The 17,876-nt window shown below is 42.4% G+C and overlaps 1 protein-coding gene across 1 annotated transcript in view; it reads right to left on the reverse strand.

Moving 5' to 3' along the window:
• Positions 1 to 17,876, reverse strand: part of ADAMTS12 (ADAM metallopeptidase with thrombospondin type 1 motif 12) — a 272,991-nt gene that overhangs the window by 175,799 nt on the left and 79,316 nt on the right. The window contains exon 3 of the mRNA XM_023528495.1: positions 12,039 to 12,189. Coding sequence (XP_023384263.1) covers positions 12,039 to 12,189 — 151 coding nt within the window. The remainder of the gene's footprint in view (positions 1 to 12,038; positions 12,190 to 17,876) is intronic.

Here is a 17,876-nt window from a genome sequence, read left to right on the forward strand (position 1 = left end):
TTAGCTGCAGATATTATATCAATCGATCTTCACACCAGACCTACACGAACAGCTGCCTGTCCCCTGCACATCCACATGAGCACATGGGAAAGTCAGTGTCAGTCAGTTTTCATGTCACAGTGCTGAACTGGCTGAGGAAGGAGAGAGCTAGTTCTCAGTACCTTAGCACCTGCTGATCCCACTGGGAGAAGCACTAAGGGTAGAGATGTGGTGTTCCAGAGGGCTACTTTCAAAGAAATGCTTTCTGAGGGGATGGAGTAAGAGAGGAGCTGGTTTCATAAAACATAAGCCCTCTACCCCTTTCTGTGTAAATTCAGCAGCGATTCCTTCAGAAATGCAGCTGTGCTGCTGGTCGGCTGCAGGCAGGGTTGACATCGGCACTATTCTTAGTACAACCTCTGAGTAAAGGCAAATCGTTTCCGAGGGGCTTGGGCTGCCCCTTCTCGGTTAAAACAAAGAACTCCTCTGTCGACTGAGAGAATGCATTGGGCTTTCAACATGGTATTATTTAATGAGAATGGAAAAAACTTTCATAAAATCCTGAGTCGTTACAGCTGAGCAAGCTATCTTTGCCTCCTGGAGCCAACAGTGTGACATGTGTGCGTTTAAAGGAACACACACACACCACATAAACACACACATAGTCACACAGAAACACAGACACACTCGCACACACAATACTCAGGCGGAATTTAGCTAAAACGTGAGGTCCTGAATTTAAAATAACAACCTTGCTATGTGCGACATCACTCAAATATATGTGGAGTCTTTTTAACTAAGCATCATATTTCAAGAGAAGTGTGTGTGCGTGCGTGTGCGTGTGCGTGCGTGTGCATGTGCGTGTGTGTGTGTGTGTGCGTGTGATGAAGCCACACTGTTTAAGTAGGCCCTCTAAGCTTGCTATGACATCATACCCTCACCTCCTATCCTTCCCAGATATTAGGGATCTTGGGTCCAGTCTCAGTTTCTGAAATGCCATTTTTTTTCCTTTGATGCTCCAACTTTCGATGACAGACCAGACACATCCACTAACTCATGATGTGAAGCGCTGCTGCCTCAGCTTAAGGGCCCCTGAAATGCCAGCCCCAGCTGGCCCTCTGCGTCAGGGGCCAGTGCTCCGAGCAGCCTGGGATGGGGCAATGGTATAAAGGAGGCGGAAGGCCTGGAAGGAGCAGCACATGGGAGCCCCTGCCTGGGGATACCAGAGAGAAGGGTCAAGACCTTTGTCTTTCAAGTGTGAGACACCAGTGTGTACAGACCCACTTGACAGGTTTTGAACTACACTAGTATGTATGAAGAATGTCAACATTGCTCTGCTTCCAGATACTGCCAAATAAAATTAGAAACAGATTTCCAATATATGAGAGCCTAAAAAAATCCATAAAGATCTTCTAACCCTTTCATCTTACAGATGAGGAAATGGACAGGGGTTCATGTTACTTGTCTAAGTTACATGGGAAAGTCCCTCTTGGTCAGATGACAGAGGTGGCATTGAACATGGTTCTCCTGATTTCCAGTCATTTCGCTCTAAACTCTACTGCGGAAAAAGAAATATGTAAAACTCATTTGCTTATATATCAGCAAAACTAAAAATAATGATTAATAATAATTATTTTCCATCTATGGTTAATTATACAGCGATCTCAGGCATATCGTTAATATGTGTTGGATTTATTTAAATTTTTTGCAAACAAAGCAACTCTAATTCCAGGGCCAGCTACGTGATTTGCAGAGTACAGGGTAAAATGAAAATACAGGGCCCTACCAAGGGGCAGGTAAGCCCATCTTTCCTTCCCACAGCCCCCGCCCAATCCACAGCAGATGGGTGACTCCCAAGAAACTGCTAACACTGCACCAAGATATGTTCAGTACCTGGACGGGAGGTAGATAAGCAGTCCTCCTGCAAGCTGCCTGCTAAATGCCAGCTCAGGATAGGCAGGAACACTGCCATGCCTTACCCCAAGACACTGTGGGACACACACCCAACCCTGAACTTACTCCTGTGTGTGCCCAGGCTCCCGCTAGGGCGGAGAGCAACCGTGGAACATGCCTCCCTCGCTGGTGTGACCTGGTCCCTGCCCCAGACAGGGTCTCAGTGGAAAGTGGGAGATCAGGTGGGACTGGAGCACCAAGGCACCAGGGAGAAAGTGGCCAAGAGCCCACCATGGGAAGGCAGGGAGATGGCAAGAGGCAAGGACATGTTAGAGCTGAGGCTCCAGGCCCGTGGCACATGCTCCATCATCCCGTCAGCCTTCACTCACAAAGCACAAATTCAAAGATCAATCATGAAGAATTTCAAGGCATCTATGCATAATGCAAAACCCCAAGCATGAAACTCCTCTGAGTACAACCCTATGCAACTGCACTTGCCACGAAGCCGGCCCTGACTAAACCTTATTGTGTGTACGAGTTTCTGTTGTTCATGCAGCATAACTAACTGCTCGTTGCCTGAAATAGCTAGAGGCTCACTGCGCAGGTAGGCGAATGACTGGACGCTATATTAACGGGCTACAGCCGCCATAACAAAGTGCTCCTGGCCAAGGAGCTTGAACAACGGGAATTTATTTCCTCTAAATTCTGGAGGCTAGAAGAAGTCCCAGACCAAGATGTCTGCAGGGTTGGTTTCTTCCGAGGTCCCTCTCCTAGGCCTCCCTTGATGACCTTATTTTAATTACCTCGTTGAAGATCCTGTCTCCAAAAACAGTCACAGTCTGAGGTGTTGAGGGTTAGGACTTCGACATATGAATTTGGTGGTGACACAACTCAATCCGTGAGACACCGTTCCTAGAATGCTGTAGCCGTGATCTCAGGAGAAACAGCTCCCTAAGGACCTATGCCCAGTCCACGGCTTATCCCAGAGAGGCCTTCTCTCATCTTCCTGAAAACACCAAGTTCCTCTGCTAAACACCCTCGTAGTATTCATCACAATGCCCACATATATACTATTTTCATAATTTTTGTTTAAGTTCTCTTCCCATTAGATTATAAGTCCATGAGGGCAGGGTCCAACTTGGCATGCTCAGAGCTGTGTCCCTTAGTATGTGGCCCACTGAAAGCACCAAACTAATATTTCCTAAAGGAAGAAACGTCAATCGATGACACATAAACCAAAGCAAATAAAATTCTGGAACTCTCTTATCCTTGGGTTATTGACCCAGAAAGCACCCTAGGAATCTGCTTCTCCACTTTTGGAGAGGATTTAGACCATAAAGTGCATCGATAATGCCCTTAAACAGTTGATTTCAGAACTAATAAGAAAACTTCCTTCCCCATAAAGAAACAATTTTATGGTACTTATGAGACTTCCAGCTGCTACACAGAAATGGAACTTGTGGGGATAGGAATGTTTGTTTACCCAAACATTGGCATTAATCAAGCCGTGGGATGAATGCACAGTTAACATTCGGTGCTGCCAGAAAAACACATGTGCCTCGCTTCGGTGACTCAGAGGACTCTTGGACTGGTTAGCTCCCTAGCCTAGGTATGATGGATGTGTACTCACACCTGCAGGACTCTGCTGAAAGTACACATAATTCACTCATTCAATGGACATTTATCAAACAACTGATTTTCATGCATCAGACACTGGGCACGGTACTTAGGATACAAAGAAAAATGTAGTGGTGGAAACAGAAAAGAAGTTCAACAGGATAATCACTGATGAAGCTGTGATTCATTCATTTATTTACTCATTCATTCATTCGACATTTACCAGGCTCAGTCCTAGGCAGTGGGGATATAGCAGAGAGCAAAAGCAAGGAAATGTTTGACTTAATGACACTTATATTCTAGCTGAAGCAAGATACATAATAAACTAATAAACCAAAAAAGAGGTAAAAATCACAGCAGATGATGATAAGCACCATGGATAAAAAAAGTAGGATATGTGGTTTACAAAGTGACAGAGAGAAAGCTAGCTTAGATAGGGGTCATGGAAGGCTTCTCTGATTGGGTGATTTTGAGCAGAGCCCTGAAGAGCATGAGAGAATGAGCCATGAAGAAATTTGGAGGAAGCGTGTTCCAGGCAGAGGGAAGAGTGAATGCAAAGGCCTTGAGGTAAGTCCCCTTGAAGAGGCAGGGAAGGAGGGGGAAGGTGATAGGAGGGACGGTAGAAGGCCACCAGGGGCCACATCGAAATGCAGAGTGAGCTTGGGAAAGGGACACATTGGTCCTCCCCCAGCATTCATGTAGAGCGGGGCAGCATTTGAAATGAAGACTAAAAGGATGCCAGAAATTTGCCTAGAGGACTGGCTGAGAATTTGTCTTCCCCAACCTTTTTGGCACCATAGACCGGTGCTCCTGTGAGAATCTAATGCCTGCTGATCTGAGGTGGAGCTGAGATGGTGATGCTCGCGCAGGAGAACGGCTGCAAATACAGATGAAGCTTTACTCGCTGGTCCGCTGCTCACCTCCTGCTGTGCGGCCTGGTTCCTAACAGGTCATGGACCAGTACCAGTCCACAACCCAAGGGTTGGGGACCCCTGCTCTGAAGAGACCAACACTAAGTGTGCTAGTGTGGCTACAGCCGACTAGCTTGGCCCTCTCTGTCTGTGCTCATCTTCCAAGGCACTTGTTCTTCTTTACCTTACTTAGAAAGCACACCTGCTCCTTCCCACCTGACAGCTCTCTCAGGCTTCCATCTCTCCATTGCTGCCTGGGTTGATCCTGTGTTCACCACTACACCCTCATTTCCTAGATCAGCACCTGGCACAGTGTAAGAGCTTGCTGAGTAAAAGAATGTCGCTTGCTTTCTCTTATCTATCTGTCCGTCTGTCCATCCATCCATCCATCCATCCATCCATCCATCCATCCATCCATCCATCCCTCCGTCCTTGTCTTTTTTCCAAAGTAAGAATTTGAGATAGTCATTTTCAGCTACAACCTCAGGTCACAAGTCCCAACTATTGCCACATTTTGTCTCTTGTATATTCTCTTCAAGAGCAAGGCATCAGAGTATATACTAAATTTCTTCAAAAAAGTGTGGGTATTCTCATGGGTTAAACTGGCTTCATATTGGTAAAATATAAGTACATATCGATAACTCTATAGGTAAAATGGAAGTGTAGCTACCAAATAATGGTCAGTAAGCTACCAAATGCATCGTAGATGGTCAGTAAGTTCAACACTTATTAGTTCAACATTTTGAGTTCCTCTCCTGGCCAGGACCTCTGCCAGACCTTGAAGATAGATCTGTGAATAAGCAGGTATGATACTCGTCCTTTTGAGTTTTCTAACTAGGGAAGGACACAGATATTGATAACAGGATAAAGCCTGCGGCAGGGGAAGTAGCTGGTGTTAAGAGTCACAGGAGAGGCATCTAATGCAGATTGAGAGGCAGTCATGAAGGTTTTCTAAAGGAAGCCATGCGTGAAGTAAGAGAAGTCAGTAAAGCATCTGGGGAGAACGAGTTTCAGGCAGAAGGAACCTAAGTGCAAAGGCTAGAGGAAATGAAAAGCAAGGCTTCTTTGAGGAATGACAACTAATGCAGGATGGCACAGGCTATATGTGGAGTGACAAGAGATGAAACTGGAGAAATAGGCAAGAGTCAGACAGAGAAGAAGTTTCTAGAACTTCTTTAACACCTAGGTCTTTATTCTTTATCCCAGCGTACACTGACAGGCTTTCGGCATGGGAGAGATATGATCTGATTTGTGTTCTAGAAATACGTCTCTGGCTTCTAGTGGGGGAGATCAAGGGCAGAGAGACTAGTTAGAGCAATAACCTGAGTGAGAGGTTATGATGCTGAAGCACTGGGGAGAGGCAGACAATTTAGAAAACTATTTAGGAGGCAGAAATGACAGGACTTGGTAATGTGGGTTGATGGAAGACACACATAAAAGAGGAAAAACTACACCAGGAGTTTGTTTACCACATAGAGCTTTAAAGCTAGAGGATGAGATGTTCATTCATTCAGAGACAACATCACCGTTCTGTTAGGGCCACTGATGACCCCAAAGAGGAGCAGAAACGGTGGGAGGGAGAGATCAGACAGTGATCTCAGGTCTCTGGGAAGTAGGAGGAAGCCAGGAAGTTGGTCAGACAAGGATAAGCCTCTTCCGGTCTCCACCCAAGGCACGTGGAAGCACAGGAATGACCAAGGACAAAGCTAGGAGCTACTACTACTCACCAAGGAAACTTTCCATTTCCCTACAGAGTGATGGGAAGTGCAACAGATCTTAGATAACTAACATCTCAAATAACATTACTTCGGAATTTGGATTTTCTGTTCTACAAGAGAACCACCTTTTACTTGAGATCAGGCACATTCAAGGCGGTATGGCCATAGATGGGAGAGGCTCCACCTTTTACTCGAAACTGATCCTTTGCTCAGATTGATCCAAACCCTTGCCCAGCCTAGAATGCGCTCTCAAGTATTCTCTGCCCTTCCGGATTCTACTGGCACTTCGGTGCAGTCCGGCGACTCTGACGGCATGTGCTCAGCCCAGAGCATCACAGAGGAGATAAAAAGAGCAAATGCCATGTTTCCTAGGGAAGCTGTTTCCTGTTCGGGGATGGAAACCTGTGCACCTGAAATGATGGAGGAGCAAAGGCCATGACTGTCAAGTGCTGAGGAAATGCAGAGAGAGGAATTACCATGGTGAGGGCTGAACGAATAAAGGCTTAAGATTGGATAAGCGAGGGTCTCAGGGCTACAGAGCCACTGTGCTGAGGTGTCCGGTGCCCTGAGTTCCTACAATCTCGGGCTTAGATTTGACTAAACAAACACTACTATTTTATCTTCCCATACGGTCACACATTAAGTATTTCCTCAAATTCTCTCCAACAGTCTTCTCAACTCCCTCATTGGTCAAAGCTTGAAACACTTAACCAGTCTTCTCGCCAGTTCCAAAAGCCAGTTATCAAAAACAATATGCCATCTCATTAAAAGGAAGAATAAAAAGTACAGAACTCCAATTAAAATGTTAGCTACCGCATAGTGAAGCAAAGCATGGATCACTGTGGAGAGGCTACAACCATAAGGCAATCAGGTAATCAAGGAATTCAACAAAAGTCTCAGGCATATTGTCCCAAGGAAATTTGCTGTTAATCGAGGAAAACTCAAAGTGCATTTTGACTCAATATGGAATGTGGTGGTCATTTAGAATCGTCAACTAACTAGATTTCTAGGAAATCAGAAAAAGAATAAACAATCCCCCCACACTATACTAGATTAATGATCTGATATGCTAATTGATTCTGAGCTATTGTTAGTATTATTATAATAGTTAACATTTGTTAATATTTAAAAATGTCTGTGCATGCCATTTAAAAGGCAACTCAAAAATTCCCAAATGACTTACATAAAAAACCCACTTACGACTTTGATTTTTTGCATTATGGTAGAGTAGATATTCTAAAAAACTCCCAGTAGCAAACCCTGAACAATGCTTAAAGCATTAAAAAGGGGGCGGGTGAGGGGAAAATAGAAAAATGAAAAATAAAAACAGAAAAATAGAAAAATGAAAAATAAAAACAAGCAGAATTCAAAGAGAAAAGCAAATGATGCAGTGTGATGATGATCTTTTTTATGTGTCGACTTGGCTAGCCTTTAGTCCCCAGTCATTCAAACACTAATCTGGGTGTTGCTGTGAAGATATTTTGTGGGTATAATTAAAGTCCATAATCGTTTGACTTTTGGTAAAGAAGATTATTCTTGATAATCTCGTAAGCCTGATTCAATCGAAAGACCTTAAGAACAGAGCCGAGGTTTCGCAGAAGAAAAAAATTCTGCCTGTGGACAGCTGCTTCGGCCTCTGCTTGAGAGTTGCAGCCTACCCTTCCTGGAGGGCTGCCCATGGATTTGGGATTTGCCTATCCGGCCCCCACTATTGTGTCAACCAATTTCTTGCAGTAAATCTCTATATACATTTCTTACTGGTTCTGCTTCTCTGACTAAACACAGATTGATGCATGAAGCTAGCGGCTATCTGGGGCATCTGCTCCTCCCTACTTTTGCTCTGAAGAAGAGGCGACTTTAGGACCCATGTATGTGAAAAGTCATATTAGAGACTAAGTGAAAAAGTGAAGCAGAAAACAAAGAAACAAGTAAGCAAACCTAAACTTGGCTCTCTGGACTTCAACTCTAGGTACAGTGGAGAAAACTATTCATGGAGAATTTACAGCCATAAGCCATATATTTGGGGCCCAACTTCACAAGAGAATGAATACATGTAATTTCAACACAGAGAGATACTATTTTATATCCACCAGATTGGTAAAATTTAAAGTGAGAATACCAAGTACTAGACAGAATATGGACCAATGGGGACTCTCATTCATTGTTCCTGAATGTCAGCTTTGGAAAGCAATTTTGCATCGTCCGGTAAAGTCATAGATGTATATATCCTATGGGATACTGGCTGCATTCCACTACTAGGTATATACCCTTAAAAACCCTATGAACCTGTGCTCTAAGAAACATGCGCGAGAATGGTCTTTGCAACGTAATGTATAATAGCCTCAAACTCCAGGGAATTCAGATCCACTCATAGGAGACTAGATCAAGTGGAAGTCACATAATGGAGTACTACAAGAGAGAAAATGAATAAATTACAGCTACATGTCCTGGTACAAACACAGAGTAACACAGAGTGACAAAAAGTAAAAAATATCCAATACCTTCATTAAGACTCTATTTCTGCTCACCGTCTTACCGTATATTACAAAGATAAAGCCAGGACTGGATCTCTACTTACCCATGTCCTATTATCCAGGCTGCCAGCTCTTCAGATCAAGAACTATATCCTATTCACAATTGTACCCACGGAACTTAGGAGAGCACCAGGCTTATAGAAGACACCCAACAGATATTCGTTGAATAAAAGAATAAGTTTTGAACACAAAGATAGCTTCCAGGAACCAGACCCTGTGTTTCTAGCCAACAGTCCTGATGCATGAAAACCCAAACTCTGAACTTACCTACCTGGACCCCTTTCTGCCACAGAAACAGCTGACCCTGCCACTACTGTCTCCTGACCTATCTGACTAGTGTTAACTCTTCTTCCCCAGCCTCCTAAAATCAGAGTTCCCCCAGATACTTCCATCTAATAGCCATTCAAGTCCCAGTGTGATATGTTCTTGCCAAGAGAGAGGGAGAGAGAGAGAGAGAAAGGAGCTTGTCATTGTCAATAAAATGAGGTCCTGAAATTAGATCTAGATTTAATTCAGGCAAGCCGTATTTTCCCATCATTTAACACAGATTTTAGAATATTGGAGAAAACAAGAACTTTGTTAGGGCTTGGGAAATATAAGGCTCAGAAAAGCAAACAAAACTAGTATACAGATTAAGAAATTTTAGCTCAAACTGATCAAATCAATAACAAAATGGCATCACAATAAAGATTTGAAAGAAAACTTACATTAGGCCATATTGATAAGGGATTTATTGTGAAATTTCTGGGTACCTTTCTATGTGGGAAATAACTATAATTGAAGGGACATATTTTAAGGGAGAATAATTGATACATTTTCTCTCCTGAACTACTAGAATACTTTTAAAGTATATCTTTTTTTAGCACCAAGGGTGGTCCTGCTTTGAACATTACAAAGACAGAAAGCTTTACACAAGTAAAGGTGATCTTTCTTGATATAATTACAATAATTTAATATTGTAATATCAACTAACCTAAGCATGAAGTGTACCTTAGTGATGGCTAATGACATGGCTACTGCCAGTTAATGCCATCATCTCTGCAGGATAATGTGGTAAACGAACTCTGCAATTACCTGACCCAGAGAGATCAAGTACATCGCAAATTACTGAGTTTTTCAAATTGCAAATGTCATGTATACTTTAAGAATATTTACAAACACGTTAGATTATTCTTGAAGTTCTAGCTATCATGAATCATGCTTACTATCTTAAGGAGATGGCCACATACGACTGCCACTTCTTCAACGTCTAGAAAATGCACATTTCTTTTTTCTTTTTATTAACGTTAGGTAGACTACTGGCTAGTATAGTCTACTTTCATTTCTGTGGCTATGAATCACTCTTGGTTTCATTTCAATGACGTACTGAATTTCTACTTGTCCCTAACACCATGTTACATACTGTTTGAGGATGGAGTTTCTACCTGAATGGGGCTTTTGAGATAGCTGATAAAACAAAATTCATATTTAAGTAAAAATGAAAGAATAAACATGAAGGAATATAAAACCCGAGGTATAATGAAACCTTGACTTCTGAGCTTGTCTGTATTCTGAATATCAACTACCTAGAAGGTTTTTACTCCCTTCTCTGAGCTAAAATTGTTTCTTTGGTGAAAGAAGGAGGCTTCGTTAGGCACTCTCCAAGGTCTTTCCAACAGAGATGTTCAATTATTCCGCAGTTGTAAGAAAGTATTGAGAGTATCTTTTAGAAGATGTGTGTGGAGAAACTTACAATGCAAAGATTTTTTCCAAGGTGGGATTAATCAGAGAAGGTTTCATAGAAATAGTGTCTTATGGTTGGCCTAGAAGCACAATGACATGGTATGACAACCACTGTAATTGTCATGCTGTGTGTGACCTAATGGAGGCATGACATTTGTAAACCCTACTTTTTTCCTATCCATCATTTCTGCCTTATGACTAAATGCATGCCATCCTCAATTCATTATTAATCAACTCTATCTCAACAGGGAAGTTATAAGGGAGACAGGTGTTCGCGGTGAGTGGATAAGGAATGGCCTAACTCATTTCACAGAGCAACTAAGCCAACAGGAACAAGTATCCAGTCGAAGTCGCTCATGGCCTTGGTAACTCTCTCCACCTAGTGAGCTAGTGATCTAAAAAAATATTGAACACACACCAAAGTATTATCCATCGTCCAATTGGTACCTTTAACAATCAAATCAGCCAGACAATATGTCTCTTCCCTTCCTTCTCTTGGTGCTTGCTAAAAGGAGCTTTAGATAGAAAGTTACCTAATTTAGGACAAAGTTGCAACAGCTTACTAAAGTTAAAAAAATGTAAGCAGCTGTCCATCCTTGTGCACACAAAACATTACAGACTTAAAACGTTCTTGTTTACACATTCTGCTAAGATTACAGAAGCAGCTCCCAGGAAAGTGAAATCTGTCGCAGGGCCTGGGCGATGTCTGGTGAGAAGTTAAACCCGTGTCATTTCGTTGTCCCTTCATTCTCCCACTTGCAAAGCTCAACTTCTGAGTCCCCTCGAACCCCCATCAGAATCCTCCTTCCCTGATGCCTTCATCACCTATCTATTTTCCTTTGGAAGTCCATGGTTTCTAAATCCTTAAGACATATAAATAATATTATGAATTCCTTTTACTAACTGTTCCCTTGGCCCCTTATTTTTTTTTTTTAATCTCTGAAGAAAGGAGGAGCTATTCAAGATTTAAGAAAATGTCCCAATTTCCAATGTCTCTTTATTCATAGACTATTATCTTCTACACTTTAAAAAGAATGTGGGAGTTGCAAAGAAAGAACTTGGGTCAATTTATCTCTGAAAACTACCTGAAACTGTTTAGTACAAGGCAGAGAGAAGCAGTTCAGTTCATTCCAGGGGCTTACGAACAGGGAACGCACCTCAGTGAACCAGAAGCAACACAGCCAAAGAAACTTAGCTGAATTCATCATCTGAAATGTGTTGACATTTTTTTCAGTTTCTCTTCACACATCGTCAGCATCATCAAACATTTAAATCTGCCTTTCATATGCAGATATGACAAGCTGTCTGATAATATTCCACACCAACGTATTATAGCATTGCTGATACTAAAAATCATTTTCTTTAAATGATCTTCATCTAAAGGGTTCAGAAAAGTTCTTTTTCTTTTTTACCAATTCACCACTATGAATATCATAGGAGTATCATCAATTAACATGGCAAGGATGTAAGAGATGCCTTTTACCTTTCCAATTAAGAATATGAAGAAACTCGATTATAGAGAAGTGAAATGATGTATATGGGGGTGCATACTTTCTGGCAATGGAATGGAGAGGAGATAACAGATTTGAATGAGAACAGATCATGTTGGAATAAAATGATAATAGAACAAATAGAACCCAGTGAGGAGATTTAAGTCACGATACCCTTTAATCCGCAGGTTGGCTCCTTCAGGTCCGGGACTCTCTGCCTCTGCTTCTTGTAAACGACGTGTGGGTGGTACTCTCCCTCAACCAGGGGATGCTTTTTGACAGGCTCAATAAAAAAGTCTCCGTGTGGTAGACGGAAAAATCCAGTCTGTAAACATATGCAATGCAAAGGTTTATTTGAATCAATTCTCTATCTTTGCAAAGAAAATTAGTACAGTGAAAATTATGTAAATCATGATGATCCCTGAAACTCGTCAGGCAAGCGCTTTCATAGTCTGCCATCTGATCTCACAGAAGAGCTATACGTAAGTGATTTAATGAAATGTCTTCATAGACAGTAAATGTTTTGGGATCAGAGATCCTTTTGAGACTCTAATGAAAAGTGTACATACACACATCTATCCAAAATGTAACAGACAGTGTTGTGGGTTCATGGATCCTCCTCTAAAACCCATAGCTGAATAGCTATGAATCTTAAATTAAGAGCCAGTTCTTTCTGGTTGTCCTACTATGGAGTTGGAACCTGTACTTCGTATTCCACTGACGGCTCTGTGGACCATTTATCTGAACGTGAGTAGTCCAGCTACATGTTCACACAGTGTTTAATGCCACTCTGCTCTCAAGAAAACAAAGAAATATAACCCTAAGTCCCTGATCTGAGACTGAGTTTCCAGGTGTCTGCAGTGGAAAGCCCTATCAGTTTCTAGGGAAATGGGGTCACTCTCATTTCACAGATATGGGAACTCATAGTATGCTAGAGAATGCTGGTCACTGAGTAACTCTTTTTGGAAGTCACATCAAGAAGTGTTATGTCCTACAACTCTCTATTTTCTTTAGGAAAATTCCTTAGTGCCCACTTGAGATGCTTAGAAAACTCCTTTGCTATTGTCTCTTAGGGTGGACTTAATTCTCTGGATCTGAATTCTATATCGATGACTAAGAGAGCTTGCCCTAAACAATCTGCTTGAGGCATCACATTGAGGTGATCAGGAGCTCAGCCTCCAGAATTAAAACAGGTTCAAATCCCAACTCCTCCACTCATTAGCTCTATGATCTTAGGCAAAGGCTTGCTCAGTTTCTGCTTTCTCAACTGAAAAGTGGGGATAGTCAAGGGTTGCTACAAAGATTATGTTTTCATATAGGCAAAGCTCTCAGAAAAGGGCCTGATACATAGTCTTACCACCATAGGCTCTTTCCAGATCTCAGATTTTATGTCATTTCATTGTATCAGTGTCTCCAGAGTCAATATAGCAGTCCAATGAATATTAAGTTTGCAAAAATAAACCTGGAAACATTGGGGCTTGGAGAAATTATAAAAGGTTTCCAAAGTTCAAGCTCTCCCCATCCCATACATCAGCAAGCCAGGTTGCTCTGCTCTGTGGATGAGACTGGAGAAGAGCTGAGTGGCCCCTAGTCAGGAGGCAAGATAACCTCCATGAAAAGAGGCTCTCTCTCTTGGTCAGCCCTTGACTTTGGTGTCTTTCCAAAACATTTGCTTCATTACACCAGAAATATAACTAGATCTTAACATAAATCTCATAATTGACTTCCTATTTTGATTACTGACCTTAAAATATCTTTAATAATGAGGAGAACAGAAAAATAGGAACGCTTTACTGGGAGTCATAAGAATAGCTGTGTGTCCTTGAACTGGTGGTCCAGCCTGTAAAATACCTACTAGTAGGTAGTAATACCTACTACCTCAAAGCTGTTAGGAGAATCAAGTGAGCTGGAGTTTGTAAAAGTGCCATGAAAACTGCTTTGCCAATGCAGGGTGATAATATTTTAACTACCAACTCTAATAGTGGTAATATCTGACTTCAAATTTGCTGACTTTTCTTGGGAGACATGACATTTTTTCTCAGTATCATTCTCTGAGGACAAGCCTCTGGGACAGGAAGAACCAACAAGGTCCAGATTGCAATAAAGTAGCTAGAAAGAGACTTGTGCAGTGCTGAAATTTGGTTCCATTTCTACTCTGAGACGAAGACCAGGGACATGAGAAGAAAGTAGGCTTGTTGCTCATGAAGCTCATTTGTTCCATAGAAGCAAAGTAGAAGTCAAGGACACCTCAAGGTTAGCTGGTTTGAGGTCCCTTTGTGGAACTGCTATCAACCTAATATTGATGTCTTTGAAAAAAAAAATCACCAACAAGAGAGATTTATTGGTATTTCTTCGGCCTCAAATTTTGGACCCAGGTGATACAGAAGAAACAGATGAGACTCCAGTTGAGAACATAATAACAATTTTATGAGCAACATGAATGAGAATGCCTGAAAGCCAAACAAGTTTTTTCCTAAAGACTTAGGGAAAGAGGACATCTGCTCGCATGTAAGCAGAGTTGCCAGCACCAGGATCCCAAAGTGTATGTTACAGAGAAGGGACGAGGCAGGAAAGGGAATGAAGAGAACTCTGCTGGTTTTGGGGGGAATGAGTTAGGAAGATTTCCTAGCTGAGTTCTGTACCTCCTCTCTGTCTCAATGTATAAACACAGAGCTTTGTACACACGATACCCAGGTGGCCATGGTTTATTGGTCCTCTCATTTAACCAGAGTCAGGTCACATCAATCATTTATGGTTTATTTTACAAAGGAGTGGCTCCAAGCTTTCCTTGAAGCTAACTTTCCAAGAGAATCACCTTCTAATACCAGTTCTGGATTTGAGCCAAAGAAGGCACCCTTGATTCTAATTTTCTCTACAACCTGCTCACCTCTTCTATACCTTCGAAGGAGAATGAAAATGGACAGGAGGAAAAAATATCCACTTCACTGGGGGCTTGTACTCTGTTCCCAGAAGAACCAGGGCAGAATGAGTCTCAGACAGATGCTACAACAAGACAGACATGCCCTTTTATCTTCTCTGTCATCTATTCTTCCTCCTTCATGCTGCTAACTATCTTTTGGAAATAAACTCACCTCATTGTTTTACCAAAGTTACAAATATCTGTGAATGCTTCCCAAGGCTATCTTGTAAGAGTTGCTTTAAATAAACTTTATTTTGAAGTATTATAAACATACAGAAAGATGTACAAATCAGAACTGTAAAGTCCCATAAATCTTTCACAGAGGGAACGCCTAGATGGAGACACAGAACTTACCCCGTGGTTGAGAAGCTCCCCGTTCCCCTCCCAGTCAATACCATCCCCCAACTGTAACCCTTATCCTGATTTCCGGCACAAATAAATTAGTTTTAAGTCTATCCTTAATTTTTTACAGGAAGCATCACTTGACACAAAAGAAAAAAAAATGTCTACTAGTTCATCTCAAGTGTTAGGGACCGGCCAATGGAAAAGATTTTAAGGCAGGTGGATTTCTCAAGGCCCATTAGATTGGACTCTTTATATTGCTTCCTCCTCATCAGGCAACCCAGTGGTCGGGCTGAACTACCCTGGTGAGTCAGTTGGCATTGAACCTCTATGGCTTTCTGCCAATGAAGAGTGGGGAGGGCCCATCAAGGACTCTTTAGAACCAAAATTTATATTTCCTAATGTCGGATTGAGAATACTTACCTACAACCTCTCCTCCTCCTCAGTTCCCATCAGAGTGTAAGTCATCTCGACGTACTTGACATTACATCTTAGTTAGTGCAATGATTTGGGGTCTAGTGGGAAACGTCTCACGAGGAATTTGTGAATAGAGTATTCTAGAATCATAAAGCCTTAAAGATCTCGAAGAGTCATCTAACGTACACCGTCGTGCCTCCAGGAGGACCCCAGGTCGAGCCTAGCAGACTGAAGAGTGAAAACCAATGGCACTGCCAAAGACATAGCAGGGAACTGTGAAATCTGTCCCAACACTGGGCTCTGTGTTTCACAGCTCAAAGGGATGCTGTTCACATACAGAAAATTGTGAACAGCGCCCCTGGAGCTGTGCGATGGAACAGTGCTGCCAAAACTCATCAGACTGCCCTCGAAAGAAATCTCTTTCCATTTGAAAACTTCAGAAGTTACCAAACCATGGTGAGGAGAACAACATTATCAACATATTTCTAAATCAAGAATAGAAAAAATAAATCATTTGGGATAAAGAGGTACCCATGGCACTCAATTATAGTATGGTCACTGGAAAAGATATCACATTGCCCATTATACACACAAGAAAGAGGATAAAATCGCATTCCCCAAATCACCCTTATTGAGTGTCCATCTGCACCAGTCGCATGGCCAGCCCTGTGCTAAGAGCTCTAAGAAGGCTAGTGACCACTGCCCTCAAGGTTTACTATTCAGTCAAGAAGGTAAGACTGATCTATAAAACAGCTGAAAGGGGAATGGCTAGGCTTTGGCACATTTGTGTTGAAAGAAGCTTAGGACTCTCTTAGCGTAAGAAACCAGTCAGGGACTCTGGTGGCCCTGGGTCTGAAACCCAAACCTCGAGTCCTCTGTTACAGACCATGTCACACACCACTGACAGCAGGTGAGGGGAGGGCCTCCCTGGGTGCTACAGAGCCCAGGACTGTCGTTTAGAGAAGACAAAGCCCAGTGAGAGCAGATGCTTTTAGGGTAAAGACAAAAGATCAAACTTTTATAGTCTCAGAAATACTTGGCACAGTCCCAAAGCCATGAGAGCCTCCAAGGATTACTAACTTCCTTGCTGTTGGTTTGTAAGAGACAGAACAACTTTTTCTCGTTTACTGTGTAGCCAAGTCAGAAGTCAAGGGATGACAGAAGCCTTGGAATACAGAGAGTGAGACCATTGAGAATATTCCCCCAGGAATGGCTCACTCTCTGCTGCAGTACCACGAGCTCCCTGACTGGCCGCCATGGAGCCAAAGGGGAGAGTGACTGGTAGTGTCATTAATTCATGAAGATTTTGCATATTAGTCTTGGTAGCCCTAGTAACTCAAGTGGTTTGAGGAGATAAAGCTCAAGCCAGGAAGACATCCTCTGGTACACTCACCTGGTAGTCACCAACGTGCCACACAGGTGTTACAACCTGCAGATAATCTGCTCCCTACCTCCTACGACAGTGCTGTCGAGTAGAGCGTCCTGTGATGATAGAGATGTTCTCAACATGCACTGTCCAATTCGACAGCCAGTAGCTACACATGGCTGTTGAGCACTTGAGATGTACTTAATGCAACAGAGGGACTGAATTTCTAATTTCATTGAACTTTAGTTACTATCTTAAATTTAGAGAGCCACAGGTGGTGAATGTCTACCATACTGGACTACATATTTCCTGAGATTGGCTGACTAGCGAAGGAGAGAGATCCATAGCATATTCAACATAGAGTAATGAATGCTATAATCAAAGGCAACTTTGAGGATTTGCCTTAGAAAAACTGCAAAAATGCGACATTTCATTGTAATGGTTTTTTTCACGATCAAGTCAATGAGGATCCAGCTTAGAGACACCAACGTACTGCACACAGCCTTCAGAGAACTGAAAGAGACAGCTACATATCAAAGAACACAACATTTGCCAAAATTAAAATGAATCATCAGAAGCAAATGTGGTGGGACAATGGCTGTGTGAGGGGGCTGCCACTGTCTTGAGGCCAGAATGGAAGAGACAGGGATGTCCCAGCAAGGGCCTGGGATTGGGATTGTGGTCACACAGAATTGGAAGGATTGCAAGTCAGGCTCTACTTCTAGAGAAGGCTGTCACCACAAGGGCCCTGCACTATCAGCCTACATGTCCTCAGACCTCTCCGATGCTCTTCAGAGGGGCCACAATCCTGATAGACACAAGACCACATCCCACTCACTGTCTGGCAGTTCAGAGTCCAAGTAGTAGAAAAAACGCCCCTTCGCTGAAAAATTGATGAAATGGATTCCGAAAAAATGATAGGATCAAAAAGTTATGACAAGGTTTAGCATGAGTTATGTGATTTTGG

This window comes from Pteropus vampyrus, unplaced genomic scaffold, assembly GCF_000151845.1.
Source record: "Pteropus vampyrus isolate Shadow unplaced genomic scaffold, Pvam_2.0 Scaffold27, whole genome shotgun sequence".
Taxonomy (NCBI): Eukaryota; Metazoa; Chordata; class Mammalia; order Chiroptera; family Pteropodidae; genus Pteropus; species Pteropus vampyrus.